The 24,663-nt window shown below is 36.7% G+C and overlaps 1 protein-coding gene across 3 annotated transcripts in view; it reads left to right on the top strand.

Annotated features, from left to right (window-relative positions):
- Positions 1 to 24,663, top strand: part of LOC150101414 (uncharacterized) — a 510,839-nt gene that overhangs the window by 469,631 nt on the left and 16,545 nt on the right. For all 3 annotated transcript variants that reach the window (XM_090400454.1, XM_090400453.1, XM_090400455.1), the window contains one exon: positions 4,432 to 4,506. In XM_090400454.1, the coding sequence (XP_090256580.1) occupies positions 4,432 to 4,506 (75 nt within the window). The remainder of the gene's footprint in view (positions 1 to 4,431; positions 4,507 to 24,663) is intronic.

Here is a 24,663-nt window from a genome sequence, read left to right as displayed (position 1 = left end):
TGTTTGGATAATTAAAGCCATCCATGATGATTAATTACTCTTTTTGTATCTATCAAGTTTATTTGGTAATGCATTTTGTCATCACTAACAACTGATCCACTAGGTCTGTAATAATACCCCTATGCATTTGATCTTGTTAGGCTCCACCTTGCGCCAGATACTTCAAACTCCCCACTACATGGAAAATTGTTACTAGTATTGCAGTCATAAATTTTTACCCTAATTGGACTCAATTTATCCAATGTTATTAACAGCACACCCCTCCTCTTCTATCCTGTCTATGCTTCCTAAAAATATTATGTAATGATATTCATTAACTGTCCTCTTTACACTCGACACCATTTAGTATATCTGCATCCGATAGCCAGGTCTCACTATTGCCTACAATCTGAGGCCTCAGTGTATTCACCAATGCAACAAACTCTACCCCTTTATTTGTGATACTCCTGACATTCATGTACAGATATAAATCTACATGCTTTTTTTTTGTATACTTACTTCTGTAATCTACAGGACCCAGTTGGTCAACTTTTAGAGCTTTATCCTTATCTACTAACTCATTCAGTATAGACGAAGCCCTTTGGTCAAAAAGACCTGGGTTCAATGACATGAGGAATGGATTTTTTTTTCACCTGGAAACTTCGGCTTTTTGTTCCCCAGAACAGGCAAACTGGCTCATGCACACACAGATTACAGTCATGAATACTGCCCTTAGGGAATGAAGCAAGGTGTGACAAACTGGCTGTATTAAACAAATTTATTATGAACCCCTCATTAGGGCACTCTACCCATCCTAAAGGGATGGATAAGATGAATCAATCAATATGTGTTATTTATGCTGACATCTTTTCACATGGGGATGACATCTATCATCCCTAAATTTCTTATAATCAATGGGCATATTAAATCCATACAAGCCAGAAGAATTTACCACAGGGTGTCATTGGCACTACTCAGAGAAAGAATCCAACACATGAGGTATGAATTGAATATAAGTGATATTAATTGCCGCGAATATTTTGATGACATTTCCAACAGTCTTGATTATATGACCTGGAATTATATAAACCACATGTTAGAACAGAGCTACGAGAAAACTTTCCAGTTCAATAAAGCCAAACAAATTAGAAAATTTAATGAACTGTACAAGAAAAAATACCAGACACACAAAGGCCTCCCTGTTAACGAAGTGATCTTCAACCTGTCGAATCACTGCCTTTCGAAACATGAATCGGAGATTCTAAAAAAAGGTTTTAACTTTTCTGTCACTCCTAATTACATCCCAAAAATGGACTTTATGTGTGGAATTGAAAAAAGTCTCTACCCACTACCACAAGGTGTAGCCAACGACATTAGATTCAAAAGCACTATCATCCTAGCAACAGCAAAACAAACACAACTGAATACCACTCCATATGATAGGAAAGCTATTCGGGACTTGAGGAAGAACAAAGAAATAATAATTATGAAAGCAGACAAGGGGAATGCCACCGTTATCCTTAACTCAAAAGACTACATTAAGAAATTAAACGACTTACTATCTGACAGTTCCACGTACAAAATCCTCAACAGAGATCCTACAATGAAGAACCACAATGAGACATACTTCCTGATCCGTAACATGAATACTTGGCCTGAAGAACTAAAATGAAAACCTAAATCCTCACATCCCATTACTCCTAGACTGTACGGGGCGCCTAAAGTGCATAAAGAAGAAGTGCCACTTCGTCCGATTGTGGATGGCAGATCCTCCCCAACGTACCTATTGGCTAAGCACCTAGCGAATTTACTTAAGGGAAAAATTAGACAAACAGAGTCCTACTTAAAAAATTCTCAACACTTTGTGGACAAACTAAAAAACATAAAAATTACACAAATAGACATAATGGCCAGTCTAGATGTTGTGTCCTTGTTCACGAATGTACCAGTAGAAGAAGTAATGAACATTATCAAAGATCTCTTTCCTGCAGATATCACAAAGATGTTCAAGCATTGCCTACAATCAAATTTTTTCAAAGTTAACAACAAGATATATAAACAATTAGAAGGCCTAGCCATGGGCAGCCCTCTGTTGCCACCATGTGCAGACCTTTTCATGGAGAAATTTGAAGATGAAATATTTACCAGCATTACTCCTAAACCTTCTATATGGTGGAGATATGTGGGTGACATCTTCATATGGAAAGACAACTTAGAAAGCCTACATATGTTTGTTAACAGAATCAATGCACTCCACAATAAAATAAAATTTACTCTAGAAGTAGAAAATAACGAACAGCTACACTTCTTGGACTTACTAGTAAAAAGACAAGGAAACAGTATCAAACTGTCGATTTACAAAAAACCAACGGACACTGGAAGATATCTACATTACTCTTCTAACCATCATAGGTCACAGAAACACAGCATCATCCACATGCTAAGAAATCGAGCTAGAAAATTTATCTCTGATGAGGAAGAAGTTCAAACAGAACTGTCTCAAATAGCTACAACTCTATCACAAAATGGTTATCCTCCACACATCATCAACAAATTTCTATACAAAGATAACCAACAAGAAAGAACAGTCGCCCAGCAAATTTCAACAGCAGTCATCCCCTTTATAGGTTCAACTTCCACAAAAATTGCAAGATTGTTAAAGACACATAACGTCAGGGTTGTATTTAAACCAACATAGCATAAGACTGTCTTTAGGAGATCTTTAAGATCTCCTAAAGACAGTGTGCCATTTTATAAATATCCAGGTGTGTATAATATTCCATGCACATGTGGTCTTTCCTACATTGGACAGACTTCAAGAAGCCTGGAAATAAGATAGAAAGAACATGTAGGCAATGTTAATCACAACAGAACGATCAACTCAGGATTGGCACATCACTTTTCAACTTCGAACCACACTATAGACTGGAATAACAGCTCCATGCCCTACGTAGATGAGGATTACAGACATCGAGTATTTAAAGAAGCGGCAGTTGTACTATGTACGGGAAGTAACCTAAACAGAAATCAAGGGGCCATTCTGAACGATACCTGGAAAAATCTAATTAACTTCCTCAGTTCAACAGAGCTATAGTACGCGAATAATCATATTACGCATTTGCATGTAATGCGTGTTAATGATGCTGAGTAGTTATGTCACGCAAACGTGTCACCCTAGCTACCTAACAGATACTAACAGTTCTTTGTATTTTTAAACCTTTTTGCATTTACCTTTTTTTGTACTATGCAAGCCTTGAGAAAGCTAGTCAGTTACTAGCAAAACTGGTAGACAATTTGTAAGAACATAAGTACGTTATAAATATATGGTCTATGTAACAATAAGTCTTTATTTTGTAACACTTTATGACCAAAAACATGTACAATTTAAACAATCTTTTCACATGCTTAATAATTTCAAACTGGATGAACACACAATCATTCTTTCCTCATAATAATTTCCATCATAATGTATACGTAACCAATACAACTTTTCTTATTTCTTGAGTGTTCTCTCCATGCGAATTTATGCACATCTTTATTTTGAAACATGGCATTAATAATGACTAGTATGCATTCTGAACAGAAATCCAGCCATTACTTAGCATTATGATTAGCCATGCTCTTTTCTCAATATTTTCCTTAATAAAATTTTTTTGTTATATCTGATATTCATTATCTACTCAGCTGTTTAAATATCCAACAAGAACAAGCCTTTCCTTATTCTTCATGTCAGCCTCTCTCTCTGTGATTGCACACAATAAATGTGTGTATAATAAAAGAACCTCCTAGATGAGTCTTTGACTCCATGGGGTCTGGGTAATAATAATAATAAACTCCTCTACTTCTTTCTAAGTATAATCTGCTGTTGGACCATAGACACAAATAAATCTCATTGTCCACTTCCTCATTTTGAAATTTGACCACATCACTTTACTTGAATTGGCCTACCATTCAAAAGGTTTAGTTTATCTTTATGTTTAATGTTGAATACTATAGTTCTCCTTTATTTTTCTGATTCTTATTGCTTGAATGTAGCATCTTATGGTTATTACTCAGGAGAATCTCATCTGCTTTACGTCTCCATTTTGGTAGCAACAGTTATTTCTATCTGATATTTCTCTAATTCTTTTCTGAGTTCTGTTTCTTTTCTATTGTTACTTCTTGCCCCAGCTGGCATGTTTTTCTTTTCTTTTACTTTCCTTTTCCTTTATCCCCTCCTCCTGCACTTTATTATTTGTCTCATATAATATATCAGGCACATATAGTGTGTAATATAGTGTATTGTATAATGACAAATGTGTCTAAAATAATTTATTTACATTGTTTCTATTTTGTTCTATGTAATTATGTTAATATTTTTTTTTAAATTAAGTAATTTCATATTCTACCAAATTGTGTAATATGTTTTGCTTTTATTTAAAATCATAAAAATATGTATTTTCTGTTTAATAGATGTTACCAAGTGGATGGATTGTAGAATCGTTACCTGAAAACTGTCAGATTAGTACTGTTACCTGTTTGTTACAGGTCGGATTTTTTATTTATTTATAAAAAGAAAATTTTATTATCAATGTTTATTATTTTATCCTTTTTATATATACACTGTGATTCAGCTAAAAGCAAAAGTGCACACCATAAGTGAAATATTGTAAATCTTTCAGAGGTTTATATGTGTATATATATATATATATATATATATAAATACATACATACATACACATATATAATTTTTTGTATTATATAGACATATGTACAACCCTTCAATTTGGAGGTTACAAATTCAGTGCCTTTGTAGACATGCTATACTTGAAAAATCTTTTGCAATTGAAGGTCTGAATTTTTCATTGTTATGAAAAGCTCTGATTAAGGTTATTTAAATTAAGAAGATATTAAATCCCGCATTATTTCAAAGCCGAATAAAAAACTCAAAGATAGAAATCAAAGAGTTTCATGCAGAATATATATATATATATATATATATATATATATATATATATATATATATATATATATAGCAAACTATAAAAGTTTTGGCAAATCCTAGCGTAAGCTAAACACATGGTTCAATACTAGGGCAACTCGTAGCAAAGGTGGGTAAAAGTTCTGATCACTATCCTTAGTATTTCCCGTAATGTAAAACACATCTCCTAGGAGATGTATGATGTTATACATTATGGGGGAAGGTTTCGACCTTTATTGAGGTATCATCAGTGAGTAGGTAGATCTAGATAATACTAAGGTTGTAGTGAGCAGAACTTATATACTTTGCTATACGAGTTGTCAAAAAAGGTGCACCAATAAGTTACTGAAATATAAAGAGCCAAAAGGCTTCACTTCGGCAATGTAAAATTATTTTACCCACCTTTACTAAAGTGGGAACTTTACCCACCTTCGTTATGAGTTACCCTAGTATTGAACCATGTGTTTAGCTTATGCTATGATTTGCCAAAACTTTTATAATTTGCTATTTTTATTAAATAGCTTAAGGAAATTACAATGTATACTAGGATATACATTAAAATAAATTTTAATACACTTCCAATATTTCGGCAACGTCACATTGCCATTTTCACAGGAATTTAAAAAACAAGACACGTGCACGCAAGCACAACAAACAGTAAATGAGGACAAAGCAGGAAGCTATTATTTCTCCTAAAAGTCCTGATGGCGCCCCCCCTCCCTAGCGAGCAATGTTGATCTTCTTGGGCGATTGGGCTGAAGGTATTCTGATGTAGGTTTCTCAAATTTGGGGCAGTCTCATGTAACCAAATTTGTTGAGGTTTGGATTGTTTCTTAACTATCAACACGATAACTATTCTACTTCTTCTTAAATCCATTAACAGACAAAGCACATGAGTTGCTACAATCAGTTGTGATTGTAGCAGCCCATTCCATTCACCATTCTCCAAGCAAAAAATCTAATCCTCACACCTTTATTAACCACAGACTCTTACTCAACTTCTAGGGATGACCTCTTATTCTGTACCCTTTAGCCAAATGTCAAAACATTTTCCTTGCATCAGTCCTATCTCTTTTTCACCTATCAACCAACTTGTGCAATCCGGCAATCTATTTTCTTAAGGAGATCATTTCATAAGATGCTCAATATCTTGGTCACTTGTCTCTGAATCCTCTCCACCACTTCCTCATCCACAAGAAACCCAGGTGAACAGACCTGATCACAGTAATTCAGATGCAGAACATCTCAAGGCCTTATAAATAATAATAAATTCTTTATCTCTGCTTGTTAGTGTGTTCTTCAATAGTTAAGTAATCTTAAGAGCTATTATTATTATTATTTACGGCATCTCCATGAAGTTCAGATACTCATCCCTGGGAGAAACAAATCAACCATCATACACACAAATCCTATCGTACCTCTCCTTGAATCCATTCACACTCAGGGAACTCACAAACCAATTCTGGCAATCCATTCCACTTACTCACTACTCTCCATACAAAAAATGTGGTCCGCACGCCCCCTACTAATCACACTCTTACACAACTTCCATGAATGGTACCTAGTTTTCTGACTATTTGTCATATTTTGAAAAATTTTCACTTGCATCAATTTTATAAAATCCCATTGATATCTTAAAAGTTTCTATCATGTTCCTTCTTTTCCAACTATCAACTTAATTTTGTAACCCCAAAACCTTCAACCTATCCCCATAGGAATTTTTCACAGACCTGTCACAATCTTGGTCACTCATCTCTGAATCTTTTTGACTACCTCCTAGTCCCCCAAGAAACCCAGGCGACCAAATCTATGCGCAGTATTCAAGATGTAGCTGAATCATAGCCTTATAAAGAAGGATAATAACTTCCTTATCTTTACTTGTTAGTGTGTTTTTCAACATCCAAGTAATTCGTTGAGCTACTTTACCAACTTTTGTAATATGTCCTCTGAACTTTAACTCTTTTTCCACCATTATCTCCAAGCCTTCGACCTCATCAATTTCCTGCAAACCAATACCATCAATATGATGCACCATATGCAAACTTTTCAACCCGAAGTGCATAACTTTGCGAGGGTTGTTTGAAAAGTTTGGTAAATTTCCAATAGACAGCAACAGAATTCGTTCGTTCATACCAGCATCAGCACGTATCATCTTTTTCATGACCCCTGGCAAAATTTTAGCCACATGCAATGCATAGTTTTTGTTTGGCAAACATTTAAAATGACTGTGCTCACATTTTATGGAGAAAAACAAGTTTTGTGCAGTCATAAAACACTTTTATTTGAAGAAGTGGACAGCCGTGCAAGTCAAAGTCAGGTTAGATGCAGTTCATGGGGGGACTGCACCAGCATTAAAGACTATTTATTTTTGGATAAATGAGTTTAAACGTGGTCATAAGTCCATCAAAGATGAAGCGTGCTCCGGACAGCCGACTGAGGTCCCTACAAAGGAAATGATTGACAAAATCCATGGTATTGTTATGGAGGACTTCCAAGTGAAAGTGCGTGAGATTGCTGAGGCTGTAGGCATCTCAACTGAATGGATATATAATATCCTGCATAAAAAGTTCCACATGAAAAAGCTGTGTGCGTGATTGGTGCTGCAATTGACTGTCGATCAAAAACACAAATGCAAAAGACATTTCAACGCAGTGTTTGGCGATGTTTAATCACAATTTGTGGGATTTTTTGCATCGATTCATGACTGTACATGAAACTTGGATCCATCACTAGACATCTGAGTCCAAGCAGCAGTCAAAACAGTGGACAGTGAAAGAGCACCGAAAAAAGCAAAGACCGTTTTGTCAGCTGAGAAGGTGATAGCCACTGTTTTTTTGGGATTCCCAAGGAATTATCATGATAGACTATTTGGAAAAGGGTAAGACAGTAACAGGAGTCTATTATGCATCATTGTTGAACCATTTATAAGAAGAACTGAAGAAAAAACGGTCAAGATTGGCACACAAAAAAGTGCTCTTTCATCCTGTCCCACACATTAGCCATGACAATGGCAAAATTGCACGATTTGAGGTTTAAATTGGTTCCACATCCACTGTATTCTCTGGACTTGGCCCTGTGTGACTTCTTGTTCCAAAACTTAAAAATTTGGCTTGGTGGGAAAAAATTTTTTTCAAACGAGGATGTCATCAAGGCTGTCAATGACTGTTTTGCACAATTTGACAAATCCCTTTTTAGATGGGATGAAAAAATTGGAAACTCGCTGGACCAAATGTGTAGATCCTCGATGGAGACTATGTTGAGAAATAAAGGTGCTTTTTTTCAAAAAAAGTTTAACTTATTTTTTTACCAAACTTTTCAAACAACTCTCATATATTTTGCAACGTTAAATTGACAATCATTATCCTTTATCCACAATGTCAGTTTAATTAAATCATCCTGCAGGATATCTACCACCTTTATCAACTATTGCTCTCCCCAGTTTTACATCATCAGCAAACTGAATATCCCCTCTTAAATCTTTCCCTATGTCATTGATATACAAATTGAAAAGTAGTGACCAGGGCCTGAGGCAGAACATCTCAAGGCCTTATAAATAATAATTAATTCTTTATCTCTGCTTGTTAGGACACAACACTATCAGTGTTCCTGAGGTAACTCACTAACCATCATTCTTCTAGACTCTACTCCACCATATACTACTTTCTGGTGTCTGTCCATTAGCCATCCCCCTTATCCATACTACTAGCCTCATATCCATTCCCAATCTCTCCAGTGTTTGTAATAGTTTTCCATGTGGTATTCTGTGTAGCCATTACCTTAATCCTATTCTTCTGTTACTTTATTATAAAATGTGAATAACTTACTAAGACAGGACCTATCCTTTACAAAGCCATTCTGCCCACTATAGAATATCACATCCCTATCCACCCACTGTTGTATTTTACCTTTCACCAATAAAATAGCCATCTACCCAACATTTCCTCCAAATCAAGACAGGAAAAATATAGTCATCAACTTTGAAATAGGGAAACACGAGGAAAAAAAAACCTATAAAATCCTTAAATCTTGAGATCATTAGCTCTTTCAAAAATAATGGAATATGGACCTGACTCAATAAAGACTACACAGATGGCTCCAAAAATCCAAATGGCTTTGGGAGTGGCATACTCATCTATGGCTCTCAAAAATATAGAACTAAAAACAACTAACAGTATTGGATGCAACTCATACCATGCAGAATTAATAGCCATTAACACAGCACTGCAACATTTGGATAAACAAAACCCCAAAAAAGTTTATATTTTTCACAGATTCCTTAGCAGCCCTTCAAACTATTAAGAACTGCTACACTAGCCATCAATAAATACTTAGAGACATAGCAAAAAAAATAAACAAACTACATAAGGATTTCAAAACAATTTTCCAATGGATCCCATACCATGTGGGATTAAAGTGAAATGAAACTGCAGATGAAGTAGCAAAAATGGCTGCAACATCAAGTGATACCACAGATTTCAATCTTTTTAAAACCATTCAAAAAGAAAACATAAAAAGAACGATTCTCCAGTAGCAAAGCTTATACGTTGGTCATACATAACTGGTAATTAGTTTACGGAATTAACAACGCATATAAAGTATATTAATTAAAGGTAACTTTAATGAATAACTTCTATATTTCGGCAACGTCACGTTGCCATCTTCAGGAACATAAAGATATGGTATGTGCACGCAGGCACTAACAATAGCAAATGAGGAAGAAAGCAAGAAACTAATAATGTTCCTAAAGTCCTAATGGTGCCTTCTGGCAGGCTAATTTGGTTGTCTTGGCAGTTGGGCTGAAGTTCTCATAATGTAAGTCTCCGAAATTTGGGGTAGTTTCATGCACCCACATTTGTTGAGGTTAGGAACATTTTTTAGAGCTGATGATTATTCCTTGAATAATCTTTCGTATTTAAACTTGCTGCGGTGTATTATTCTTGTTTTCTTCCAACGAATTCTATGGTGGGTATCTAAGGCATGGTCTGCCAGCCCAGAGCGGCTGTACTGCTGAAACCGGATGTAGTCTTTGTGTTCTGAACTCCTGATATTTGTTGTTCTGCCTGTTTGGCCAAAGTAGGACAATTAGGAAAAAAACACTATATAACAGGGCAAAATTAATCTGCTCAGATGACAAGGCCCTAACTACTGAACTAAACCACATCCACAACACTTTCTTAGCCAATGGCTATAACCCCAAAAATCCAAAAAATACTAAAACCAGTAAACCACAACCCCCCCCCCTCCACAATAAAGATTACACCAAATCTATCACCATCCCCTACATCCAGGGCACCTCTGAGAAAATAACCAATATCCTCAGACCTTACTTCTTGTTACAGACCATATAAAAAGTTGGCATCCCTTATCCGCTCTACCAAAGACCAACCACTTCCCCTAGACCTACCTGGTGTATACCAGGTCCCTTGCAGCTGCAAATTGTCCTACTTTGGCCAAACAGGCAGAACAACAAATATCAGGATTTTGGAACAAAGACTACATCCGGTTTCACCAGTACAGCCGCTCTGGGCTGGCAGACCATGCCTTAGATACCCACCATAGAATTCGTTGGAAGAAAACAAGAATAATACACCGCAGCAAGTTTAAATACGAAAGATTATTCAAGGAATCATCATCAGCTCTAAAAAACGTTCCTAACCTCAACAAATTTGGGTGCATGAAAACTACCCCAAATTTGGGAGACTTACATTATGAGAACTTCAGCCCAACTGCCAAGACAACCAAATTAGCCCGCCAGAGGGCACCATTAGGACTTTAGGAACATTATTAGTTTCTTGCTTTCTTCCTCATTTGCTATTGTTAGTGCCTGCGTGCACATACCATATCTTTATGTTCCTGAAGATGGCAACGTGACGTTGCCGAAATATAGAAGTTATTCATTAAAGTTACCTTTAATTAATATACTTTATATGCGTTGTTAATTCCGTAAACTAATTACCAGTTAACGATTCTCCAGGACATGACTCACCACTGGTATTCAGCAGAAAAACCAGGAGCTACCATCAACTCCAAGTTTACTTGCTGTGCCACTACCATGATCTCTCTCCTCAAGACCAATCAAGTTTAGCAATGACATAAAAGTCTTCTCCATCTGCGAAATCTGTAACGTCGATGAAGCATCGCCAATTCATTTACTAAATTGTACGAATATTTCCAAATGTCAACTTTATAACAACCCAGAAAAGGTGCTGTATAAAATATAAAATACATGAATTTGACTTCTATGATCTGGTGTAATAATACCATGGGATAATAATAAAAAAATTAAATAAAATAAAATCACCAACTTTTCCAATACTTTAACAACCACTCCTGATATATTAATTGGTCTGTAGTTTGCTGCCTCTGACTTGGAGCCACCTTTATGCAATTTTACTGTCTTACCCTCTTTCCACCCTCTTGTAACTGTGCCAGAGCTGAGATTTAGATTGAACAACTTCATCAGAGGCAATGCCAATTCTCTTGCACATTCACGTAGTACTTTGTAGTACATGGGCTGATATGCCATCCAGTCCAACTGCTGTGTTCACATTCATGTTTTAATATGCTGAATACCTCCTGTTCATCTATCTCAATGTTGATATGCATCTCTGTAACATCAGCAACTGTAAAATCACTGATTTTGCAGTGATCATCTTGGATGATCATTGAAAAATGATGCAAAACGATCACTCAGCAACTCAACTATTCCTTTTGGTTCAGTCACCTTCCTACCATATGCATTGTTGAAAGTTATTCTACCATAGTCATTTTTCATTTCGTTACATAATGAAAAAACTCTTTTTGAGTTTACTTTGGCCTGTTTAGCTAATTCTCTCTCATAGTCTGATTTGGCCTTCCTTATTATACTAGTCACCCTTCTTGCTTGCATTTGTACTGCTCATGAGTATGCCGATCACTTTTTTCCTTATATTTCCTCCACAATGTTTTCTTTTTTTTGCAGCTCTTCTTTATATCCCTACTCATTCACTTAATTCCAACTTCATTTATCCTCCTGACCTTGGGTATACAATCTGATACTGCTACTCTCAAGCAATCTCTGACCACTTGCCATGCACTACTGACATTCTTTCCTTATAGCTTCTTAAACCATGGCACTGTTCCAAGATCACTCCTTAGTATCTCATAATCACCAGCCTTGTACTTGAACATAAACCACTTCTTGATAGAGAACTCCACGTGTTTGACATCTTCCCAGAATAAGACCACATGGTCACTCTCCTCAATTGGAGGCAGAGTGTCTACCTTGGTTAATAATACATCTTCTGATGCTACTATCAGATCCAACAATCTCAAACCGCTTGTCCCCTCTATAACATCTTGTTTCATGTAATTATCCCTTAGCAACTGTATAAATTCCACTTCCATCTTGCCATGCCACCTTTCTTCCTTTCAATCGATGACCCCATTGCTATCTTGGCAACCTTGGCAATATGCCCTCTAAACTAAAACTCTCTACCACCACTCCAAATCCCTAACCAAATCTATTTCCAGAGTACAGTTACATCAGTATGGCACAACTTTTAATCTGTTTATCCCAAAATGCATAACTACTAATACCATGTTACAGCATGAAGATGTGCATAAATTCACATGGTTTGTCTGTTTATTTGATTGATAGATTGATTAGGGGTTTATTGGCCAAACCAAATATGACAGTGGTACTCAAGGTAATAATAATCAGTAATAAAGAAATTTTAAAAAATTTGTGTTTTGTACAAAAAGTAAGTTTTAAAAAAAAATTAAGTAAAGCAAACCAGTATATACATATACAGGGTGTTCGGGATAAATTTGACAGTTTCGTAAGGAAAAAGAAAATCTTCTTTGTATCTATTAAATTTAATGAATTGACAAAAAAACATTACAGGCAGAGTTAATTACAATACTATCAACAAGATTTACTCAAAATAACCACCATTAGCATCGATCACAGCTTCAATTCTGCTTCGGAACCTCGAACAAGCTGATGCTACAGTCTCCCTGGGAAGGGCCGCAAAAACTGTTTTAATTTTATCCATTAACTGGGCTTTTGTATTACTGGAAGTGCGATTGGTGTCTTTTTCAACTGCGCCCCATACAAAATAATCCATGGGGTTAAGGTCTGGGGAGTTTGGAGGCCAAACATTTGGACTGGTGAAGTCGTAGAAATTTTCAGACAACCATTTTTGACTTTTCCCAGAGGTGTGGCAAGGGGCCGAATCCTGCTGCCATACATACGGCCTACCATTGGCTACCCTTGTTATCCAGGGCTTGACTACAGTTAGCAACTCCACGAACAAAGCCCAAATTCCAATGCCAGGGTTCTTCAACACCTGTTCCTGCAGATTTGCGAGGAATTCTGCTGTACGAACGCAATCAGATCGTCTGCTAGGGATCTTTCTTCTTGCTACATCCTCGTAGTCACCATTGCAAGTCTCTAGTTCATGCCTGATTGTTTTTACTGTATTCAGGGAGCATTGGGCAGCAGTCGTAATATCCTTATTTTGATGGCGGGCACGAATCATCATGATACAAGTTATTCTCTTCCATGATTCAGGTGGGTTCCAGCTATCCATCCTTTCTGACATCTTGTATATGAATGAAGAAGGGTCCAAACTTTTAAATGAAGAGAAGTGTGTGTTAATACATGTAACTTACGGAAAAATATAATTAATTATAAATATGTCAAATTTATCCCGAACACCCTGTAAATAGAATATATAATCAAATGTGTTTGTATAAATTCATTCTTTTTAAAAAGTTAAAAACTTCATGCAATTTGTCAGAGTCTAATAAGATCTACCTGAGGGTATAGCTCAGCTAAATGAGTAAAAAATTCATTCCTTTCTCAAATGAAGTGCTGGCACTCCACCAGGACATGACAAATGGATAGACATGTGTTGCATTGTTCACACTAAGTGGATTATCAGCTCTCAGTAAATACAAATGTTTAAGATGACTGTGACCTATTTCAAGCCTAGCAAGAACAGATTCCTTTTTTTCTGTTAATACATTGGCTAGACTGCCAATACTTAATTTCAGGCTTAATCTTGTGCAGTTTATTTGTCAGTGCTTCTTGACATGATGACTACCACTGGGTTATTAGATTTGATTTTGTAAACAGTCTGTACTCTATATATGGGACTGACAAATGGCATATAGACAAATTATCATTTGATCTAGCATCTGTAGTCTGATTTTTCTCAATTCCGATGTGGCTGGGAATCCAGCACAGCTAAATATCAAAATTAAAGACACCTTCAATTTGTATAACAGAACCTTGCAAAGCACTGGATGTGGATTGTACACAAGAGATGAGATGACCTATATAGAACTCAAGCAGTCTGTATAAATCATATACTTTTGATAAAAATTTTCTTTTATATGCACAAGTGCCATCTGAATTGCATGAAACTCTACTGTATAATTATTATTGTGAACAGGGATACTGGACATGATAAAGTCAGGAAATACAGCAGCACAACCAACACAGGTCTCAAATTTTGAACCATCAGTATAATTGAAAGATAATTAGAGAGTTTTGCTCTGTGTGTGTATTATTTATATGTAGATGAAGTGTGAGACTTCCTTAATTGTCACAGCGAGAGGTTACACGATGGAATACAAACCCGCCTTGGAGGAATGCTGTTATGTTTGATGCAGATAAGTAATGATGTTGTCTACATTCATGCAAATAGCTTGCATAATCTCTTTAACTTGAAGGAGTATCCAGAAAATCCACCAAAAACAATTTATGGAATGACAATTTACTGAAAGGCAATATATTGAAAAAAAAACAATTAATCAAGTAAACCATAAATCGAAAGGCAGTTCCTCGAAAAAGCAATTCATTGAACAGCAATTAATCAAAAACACAATTTATTAATTAAACACAATATTTATCAAAAACCAACTGTTCATCAAAACTACAGATCATCAAATGAATTGTTCATCAAAAAATGAATTATAAGACATGTGAAGTGAAGTTTATTTATCAAAAAGAACTGCAGTTTTTAATGGATTAACATGTGATGTAATTGAAGCTTAGCATGATATTCCCTTTATATATATTAACGAGTAGATGTGTGTGGTTATTTTTCTTTCTTTCTTTTTTCTTTTTTTGGACATATAGTGACTGAAAGATATTTCTTTCGGGCACTATATGTGATTTGTGTATTTTCTTTTACAGAATCTGGAAAATATAATGTAAAAAATCATTATATCGACATGGATACTTTATTGCATGGAATCTTTATGTTTCTAATTAAAGGCACCTATTACTACTAATAATTATTAATAGTAGGTGCATTATTATTATTGTTAGTAGTCGTAATTCTCGTGGAAAGGCTTAGACGTTGGTTATGCATTTTTTACTAAGTAATTTAAGGAAATTACAACGTCACTAGGATATACGTAGGCTGTTCAATAAGTAATAAGACTATATTTATACAGAAAACAGATTACCTTTAATCGTCATCATTTACATGGTTTTTTCAAAGTAACTACCGTGAGACGTGATGTATTTGTCCCAATGTTGCGTCCACTTCTTAAACACATGTGAAAGTCCGTTTTTTGAGAGTTCTTTCAAAACTGCCTCCGCAGCTTTTACACATGCTTTGTTGCTTTCGAAATGGCGGCCTCTTAGTGGTTTCATGAGCTGAGGAAACAGCCAGAAATCGCACGGTGCAAGATCAGGACTGTATGGAGGGTGTGGTAGGATATCTGTGTTGTTCTTCTGCAAAACGTCCACTACACAACCAGCAATATGTGGCCTTGCATTATCGTGGCGCAATAAGAAGCCATTCTTCAGCAATGGACGCTTCCTTTTGACGTGCTTGATGATAATCGCTGCTGTGTTGATCATTGTCTCTGTGATGGACATTGAAGGTCTTCCCTCATGTTCAAGATCTTCCACATTTTGCCTTCCTTCCTTAAAAGTTTTATGCCAGCAAAAAACACTTGCCCTCGACATTGCTTCATTGTGGAAAGCTTCGCATATCATGTTAAAAGTGTCCAATGCCGATTTTTGCAAACGCACACAAAATTTAATCGCATAACGCTGTTCCAAGGACGCTTCCATTTCGAAGACTGGTCTCACCTCGTAGGTGCGCCGAAACAAGCTTGCGTTTAGTCACGTGACACTCTGGCACATCGGCCCATATATGCCATCTATCAACCTCTTGTTAATACAGACAGCAACATTTCTTTATTCCACAGAAATTAATATTGTGATGAGTGGTTTCGCCACAGTAAAATTAGTCTTATTACTTATTGAACAGCCCACGTACATTAAAATAAATTTTAATATACTTCAATATTTCGGCAACGTCACGTTGCCATTTTCAAGAAACTTAAGAACAAGACACGTGCATGCAGGCACAACAAACAGTAAATGAGGAAGAAGCAGGAAGCTATTATTTCTCCTAAAGTCCTTAAGGTGCCCCCTAATGGGTAATGTTGGTATTCTTGGGCGATTGGGCTGAAGGTCTTCTGATGTAGGTTTCCCAAATTTGAGGCAGTCTCATGTAAATACAAGTATGAAAAGCTTTTCAAGGAATCAGCTTCAGCCCTAAGAAACCATCTGAACCTCAACAAATTTGGCTGCATGAGACTGCCTCAAATTTGGGAAACCTACATCAGAAGACCTTCAGCCCAATCGCCCAAGAATACCAACATTACCTGCTAGGGGGGCACCATCAGGACTTTAGGAGAAATAATAGCTTCCTGCTTCTTCCTCATTTACTGTTTGTTGTGCCTGCATGCACATGTCTTGTTCTAAAGTTTGAAAATGGCAACGTGACGTTGCCAAAATATTGAAGTATATTAAAATTTATTTTAATGTATATCCTAGTGACGTTGTAATTTCCTTAAATTACTTAGTAAAAAAAAGTTAGTAATAGTAATAATAATGGATATTATTATTCCCCATTATCATCCTCTCTCATCAGTGAGATAGCAATGCTATATTGTCTGTCTGTGTTCGCTGGGCATCTACAGATGCCGTATGGTCACTCCGATGCTTGATGATGTTTTCGCACTAGGCCGCGCCATGTAGTCCTGTTGTTTGCCCTTCTGGCAGCTTCAACTCTCTGAAGATCAGTCACTCCACACACGCCATCCATCCATCTCATTTTTTGTCTACCCCTGCCTCTTTTTCCAGGAACTTTACCATCTATTACTGTTCTTAGAAGTCCTCCTTCCATCCTTTCTATGTGTCCAAAATATTTTAATTTTCTTCTGTCAATATCCTTAAGGAGCCTTAAAGTTCTACTAATCTTTTCTAACACCCATTCATTTGTACACCTTTCAGTGTATGATATCCTCAACAGCCTTCTGTAACACCACATCTCAAAAGCAGATATCCGTTTCTTATCTGACTTCTTTAGGTTCCAAGTCTCGCATCCATAAGTTGCTGTTGGAAAAACAACTGCATCCAAAATCCTCAACAGGTCTCTGACTGTTGTTTTAGCCATTCCTAACCTTTTTCTGATGTCTTCTGAACAGCAATTCTTCACATTAATAATGGATCCCAGGTACTCAAACTTGCTGACTTCCTCAATTCTTTCTCCCTTAAGATACATTTGTTTCTCAAGAGCTTCTCTGTTTGTTTTTCCTTTGAGAACCATGATCTTTGTCTTGATAGAATTGAGTTGAAGTCTTCTGTTATTACTGATCTTGTTAACTTATGCTATATTACTAGGGAATAATTATAGAACAACAACCTTGTTTCCTGTTATTTTTCTTGTCTGATAAGGTTTCCTGTCTGTAAATGGCTTGCCTGTTTCTTGAGGAAAAAGCCCTGCCATCCCTGTATGAAGTTTGCCAACTTGCTTTCAGTTGAAGAGGACTGATAATAATTATTTGTATCATAGACGAAATTCAGACCCAAGTCTTTCCACTAAAGGGCTTCATTTATACTGACTGAACTACAGAGGCTCCATTATTATTATTATTATTAGTAGTAGTAGTAGTAGTAGTATATAACTTTGCACACACCAGTTATATGGGATGAATTTTACTCAGATTTAGTATTTGACATATTGACATAAATTCTTTATTGCATAGAATTCTTACGCTCCTGATTAAAAGCACCTATTACTACTAATTATAATTAATAATAGTAGGTACATTATTATTATTATTCTCCCCTCATCATCCTCTTTCATCAGCCTAATAGTTGGTGAGATAGCAGTTCCATATTACTAAGGAATAATTATAGAACAATATGGTTTCCTATTATTTTTCTTGTCTGAACACTTGTCTGAAAAGCGTTTCCTGTCTGTAAATATGTGCATTCATGGGTCTGGTTTGCCTGTTTCCTGAGGGAAAACCCCTGCCATCTCTGTATGAAGTTTGCTAACTTGCCTTCAGCAGAAGAGGACTGATAATAATTATTCGTGTCATAGATGGAATTAGAACTCAAGTCTTTCAACTAAAGGTCTCCATTATTATTATTAGTAGCAGTGGTAGTAGTATTAGTATGTGACTTCACACACACCAGTTATATGGGATGAATTTTACTCAGATTTGGTATTTGAAATTTTTGCAAACATTTGTTGAATGGTTCCATTTTTCAGTTCAACTATATTCAGAGATACAAAAGGACGACATGCTGAAATTATATATTGAAATAACTCTCTGACTTAGTGGAATTTAAAGAAGTTGTCTGCATGGTTCAGTTTTAGTTCCAAAGATCTATATCTGTATTAAATCTGTATTAATATAAATCTATGTTTAATATAGATCTAAATCTATATTTAGATCTATATTAAAATTTGTCAGTTTTGATTTCAATCTGACCATTGTTGTAAAAAAATTGCGTAGCACAAAATTTGTTATGAACACAATGAAGCAGTATGTATACTTACAGAAAATTTGTTCTAAAATACAACAAAATAATTATTATGTATTAAAATAATTATGACTACTTACATATGTTATCTGTATCTTGAGTAATTAGGTATTGTTACCAAACACTTTTAAACAATAATTGGTAAGAAAATTACTTTGTCGATGAATTATGAAAGAATTCATTGAAAAATTATTGGTGAATTGTTTTTTTGATCAGTTGCATTTGCAATGAGTTAGTGTGTGATGAACTGTGAACATCGAATAAACAATTCACCAAATTGTTTAGTCGATGAATTTTCATTCTCTGAATTGCCATTTAGTAAACCATCTTTTGATTAGCCGTTTTCAGTGAATTTTCATGGAACCTACCAAAGGGACATATGCAGGCTTTCTTGTGATACTGAGCCTCCCAATGCAGAGAAAAGATACCAGCCCATGTAGGATGCTCTGAAAGTGACTTTTTAGGGTATAATTAAGAGATAACTGTTTCCACCTAAGTGATAGAGATGGTTTAATTGCTTTAACATAAAGACTTTGATTGGGCGATGTGTGAAAGGCACCAGTAGCTATCCATATACTCTGATGAATGGATGGGATCCAATCATTGCAGGTTATCCTACCTTGCAAAACCCTGAGACCCATAATTCAGCTTTGAATGTATAATCGTACAATAAAGACAAAGCAAAGAAGATTGATCCACACCCTATTCAGTAGAGGATAGACTGCTTCAATGTTTGCTTGCACTTTTCTCTTAGTATGTATTAGTATGTGCAAGCAATGTAAGCTTTTCAAAAATGAGTCCAGGAACTGAGCTTCCTGCTACTGGAATAATAGTTGTCCCATTCTTAACTCAGAATCTGGATGAAGAGTACATTTTCAATAGAAGCATACACACATTTTTTTCTGCTGAAAACTGAGCTGATTGCTACATGAAGCGATGCAATCAATTGCTTCCTGAAGTTGCCTTTCATTTACAGCCATGTTACAAGAGTGACATAAATTTTGAAATTCATAGATTTGAAATTCACTCGATCACTGAAAAGTTTCCTACCACTGTAAGCAATGGGTAGGAAACTTTTCAGTGATCGAGTTAACTTTGACAGCAAAGATCTGTCAAAGTTAACCTGGGCGCTAGTGAGCCAAGCGCAGTGGACGTGTATAAGAAGAGCTCCTGATTGAGATAAGTTATTCTAGGAATAATTAAGAATATATGTGTAATTCTTTGAGTAAGAGCGGCTGTAAAAGTTGTGCACTACCGGTATTATTAGTGTGGGGGATTTTTCTTGTTGCCTAAACTTAATTACAAAATCATTATTATTAAACCTAATAACCTGCAGGGAGAAAAAAAATGGCGGCAGCATTGTCATTCCATGATTTTAATTTAGATTTCAGTCGTTTCGTTAAGTGTGAGGTCTGTTATATGTATTCCTTCAATTACATAAATGATTTGTGGATGTTTAGCGCAGTTGGAAGATGGGTGTCTGTGTGAAGTGTGACCTGAATGCGGAACTGATGAATGCAAATATGAAGTTGATGACAGAAAGTGTTAGTAACGATTGTGTCGCAAGTGCACGTTTGAAAGAGAAGGATGGCGAGAAAGAGAGGCGAAAAAATGTTAAAAAATCGAAAAAAGAAAAAGAACGATTTGAAAACCGTAACGGATGTTAAAAGGGACGAAAGTGAGGCACGAGTGGCAGAAAGAAATGAAATTGAGAGAACGAATGAAACTAGAAATGGCTTGATGCAGAAATCGCAAGTGAAAAAAATCGAAAGAATAAATGATAGCGAAAAAAAGAATGAATGATGGTGAAAGTTGGACGCATGTTGGACTGAAAGTACTGAAACAAAGAAAGATAAATGAGAGTGAAAGTGAGAAGAATGATAGTGAAAGTTGGATGTATGTTGGACCGAAAGTACGGAAGCAAAGAAGGATAAATGAAAGGGAAAGTGAGAAAAGGGGGTCGAAAGATAGAAAGATTTAATAATAGAGAGAATGTGTCGCGAGATTCGGAAAGTGAATTGGATTGGATGAGGCAAGAAATGAAATGAATGAAATTAAGAGAGTTCAGGTCAAAACTATTAAAATAAATCATGATGGCATAAAAGAGTTAATGAAAGATGAGCGAGTGGCGTTGTATGGCGACTCCATTATTAAAGGTGTGCTAGAGGATAGAATGCACAAGGTATGTTTTCCAGGCGGTAAAATGAGTAGAGTGATTGAGGCATTGGATATGAGGCAGAAGCGAGCAAAAGAGTTAATATTATTAATTGGTACAAATGATTTGAGAGAGAACAAAGAGCATGTCAAAATGAATGTCAGGAGGCTGCTTGGAAAGATAAAAGAGAATAGTGTGACAGGAAGGGTAGTCAGTGTGTTGCCTAGGTATGACTGTGGTGAAATGAGGCAGAGAGCAAGAATTATGAATCTATTTTGGCTGAAATGTGTGAGGAGATGGGAGTAGAGTTTATCAATGTGTGGAATGAGTTTGAGGGACGAAGTGAGCTGTATGGGAGCGATGGACTGCATTTGAGTGGTTATGGTGTGAGTCACTTGGAGAGACGGCTGCTGGAAGGTAGAAAAGTGAATACAGAGAATGAATCAGATCGAGAGGGGGAGTGATGTGGAAGAGCAGAAGAGTAAGACAGGAGAGATTGAAGAAGTGGAAATGACTGAGGAAGTGAGTGGTATGAGTATAGAAAATGAGAGAATGGGTGTGCAAGAGGAGCAGGGAAACGGGGAGGCTCAGGGTGGACAGGGGTACTCAGCATGAGAAAGGTGGATGCTCCAAGAGGAGGTGAGAGCATGTGTAGGCAGGAAAGGAATGGGATGACCAGGGATCAAGAGGAAACAGTTGGAATTGAAAAGGGTTCTAAATTGAAGAAGCAGAAAGGGAAATGGCCCCAGTCTAGCATTCAGAGATCACATCGAGTGAATGGTATCAGTGGAACTAGCTGTAGATCCAGAAATGAACTGTTGTGTTTGTATACGAATGCTATAAGTATAAGAAACAAAGTGGATGAAGTGGTTGCACTAATTGCGTCTGTTCACCCAAAGATTGTCGGAATAAGTGAGACATGGTTAGACGAGGACGACATCCTGACAGGAATAGAGATGGAAGGGTATGATATGTTTCGTGAGGATAGAAGGGGTAAAAAGGGAGGGGGAGTGCTATTGATGATAGAGAAAGAGTTATGTCCATACAAGGTAGAGATGCAAGAGTGAAATAGGGCCAGAGTGGTTTTGAGGCAGTATGGTGTGAGATAGAGGTGAATAGAATCAAATACTTGGTGGGATGTTGTTATAGACTTGGTAATGTGGATGGTGGTGATAGTGAAATGTATAGTCAAATTAGCCAAACAAATAAGAAAAGGGTGATCATTATGGGTGATTTTAATTATGGCAATATAGACTGGATTGAAGAGATAGCAACTGGAAGTAAAGAAAATGAGTTTCTTGAGTTTTTGAGGGATAACTACCTCAGACAGTATGTAACAGAGGGCACACGAGGATTAAGGGTCTTGGATTTGGTCATCTCATCAGAGGATGTAATTATAAATCAGGTGTCAAATCATCCACCGATTGGTGAAAGTCACCACGAAGTGATTACCTGGGTGGTTGCTAGCAGTGCAAGGACCCCTGTGAGAAAAGGGTATATGTGGAACTACAAATGAGGAGGTGATTATGAAGAGCTCAGAGACAGCTTGTGGGTGTAGCATGGAATGAGGAGTTAGCTGGAAAAGAGATCAATGGAGCTTGGGGGATTTTCAAAAACTATTTAGTAGATGCAATGTCTAAATGTATTCCAAGGGTGAGAAGGTTAAATAAGGTAGGTGTGAGATTGATGAATAAAGAGATTAAGCATGCGATACAGAGAAAAGGGACATTGTGGAGGCATCATAAGAGAAGTGGAAGTAACCAATTTCATGAGGTCTACAAAGACCAGGCAAGGCAGTTAGCTAATGAAGCCGAAAAGAATCCTAGGGAGTTCTTTCAGTATGTAACCAGCAAAAGAAAGAATGATTATGGAAGGATGACATTGATTGAAGGAAATGGTATAAAGACAGCTGTTGCAGAATGTGTGGTGGAGATACTTAATGAGCAGTTCATAAAGATCCTTCAATCTTGTGAATGTGACTTCATGGAGAGATTGAGAGCAGTTGATGATGGAGAGGAGAGACTCTGTAAGTGAGCAAGAGGTGTTTGGGAAGTTGAGTAAACTAGATGTAAATAAGGCTGTGGGACTTGATAATATATCACCGCATATTCTGAAGGAATGTACCAGAGAGTTGACACCTGCCTTGACATATTTTTTTAATACGAGTCTTGCACTTGGTCAAGTTCCTAAAGAGTGGAAGGAGGGCAAGATTGTGCCACTTCATAAAGGAGGTGATTGAACTCAAGCATCAAACTATAGGCCTATCTCTGTGTCAGGTGTTGTGGTTAAGTTATTGGAGAAGTTTGTGAGAACTAGGATCCACAGTTGGGTTGACAACAATGGTATAATCTTTGATGGACAGCATGAATTTGCTAAAGGGAGGTCATGTTTTAGTAATCTACTTACTTATTACAATAAAGTGACTACTTCCTTGGACAGAGGAGAAGGATACACAGTAATATACTTGGATTTTGCAAAAGCTTTTGATACAGTACCTCATGATAAGTTGACAGTCAAACTAGAGCAGATGGGGTTGGATATTAGATTAGTGCATTGGATTGGAGACTGGCTATCTGATAGGTATCAACAAGTTGTGTATGGGGGTGTGATATTCAGGAAAAGGAAAGTCACCAGTGGAGTGCCTCAAGCGTCTGTTTTAGGGCCATTACTATTTAACTTGTATATTAATGATATTAATATACAAGTTAAATAGTAATGGCAAAGATTTGGATGGAGATATTCAGTTGTTTGCAGATGATGCAAAGTTGGGACGACCCATAAAGAGTAGTGAAGATGTTGTGGCCTTGCAAGAAGACGTGAATAAATTGAGTGTTTAGGCAAGCAAATGGGGGATGTGAGTTCAATGTTGTAAAATGTAAGGTTTTAAAATTTGGAAAACAAAGATGGGATGCAGAATTTATGCTTGGTGAGAATATATTGTTGGAAGTAGAGGAAATAAGAGATCTGGGAGTGATAGTGGATAAGGATCTAAAATTTAGGGGACACATCGCCAAAATTGTGAAGACAACACAAAGACTTCTCTGGGAATGATGCGGAGGACACTGACATGTAGGAGTAGGGAGATTCTTGTTCCATTGTATAAGGCTTTGATTAGGCCACACATGGACTATTGTGCCCAGATTTGGTCACCTGGTTTTCAGAAGGATGAAGAGATGTTGGAAAGGGTCCAAAGGCGACTGACTAAGGCAGTTTCTGACCTCTGGAATTGAATATGAGGAAAGATTGAGAAGATGTAATTTGCAGAGTCTGGTGGAGAGAAGGAAGAGGGGAGATATGATAGAGACCTATAAGTTGGTAAGGGGTTGTTATAAGATTAGTGGTGGAGAAGTGCTACAGAGAATAGTGGGAGAGCAGGGGAGAATCAGAGGTCATCCCTGGAAACTGTATGAAGAGGGTGTGAGTTGGGGAGTGAGAGGCAGTTTTTTTCGTGCAGAGCTGTGAATGATTGGAATACCTTGCCTGAGAGTGTGGTATGTGCAAGCAGTTTGAGTGTGTTTAAGACACGGTATGATGAGATGTGTGTGTGTGATAAAAGGACCTCTCAGATGAGTCTTTGACTCCATGAGGTCTTGGGTAATAATAATAATAAGAGTGTCACACTTAGAGGCTTGGGAAACACCCTCTTCTTGATGATATGGCTGAGAAAGCATACTTCTGACTCGGAAGATGTTTTATCATCTCATAATGAATGTCATCTGG

This window comes from Typopeltis vanoorti, chromosome 11 (assembly GCF_054136105.1).
Source record: "Typopeltis vanoorti isolate ZY-2024b chromosome 11, IOZ_Tvanoo_1.0, whole genome shotgun sequence".
NCBI classification, from domain to species: Eukaryota; Metazoa; Arthropoda; class Arachnida; order Uropygi; family Thelyphonidae; genus Typopeltis; species Typopeltis vanoorti.
Note: the sequence above shows the minus strand (reverse complement) of the source record. Positions and strands in the feature narration are given on the sequence as shown.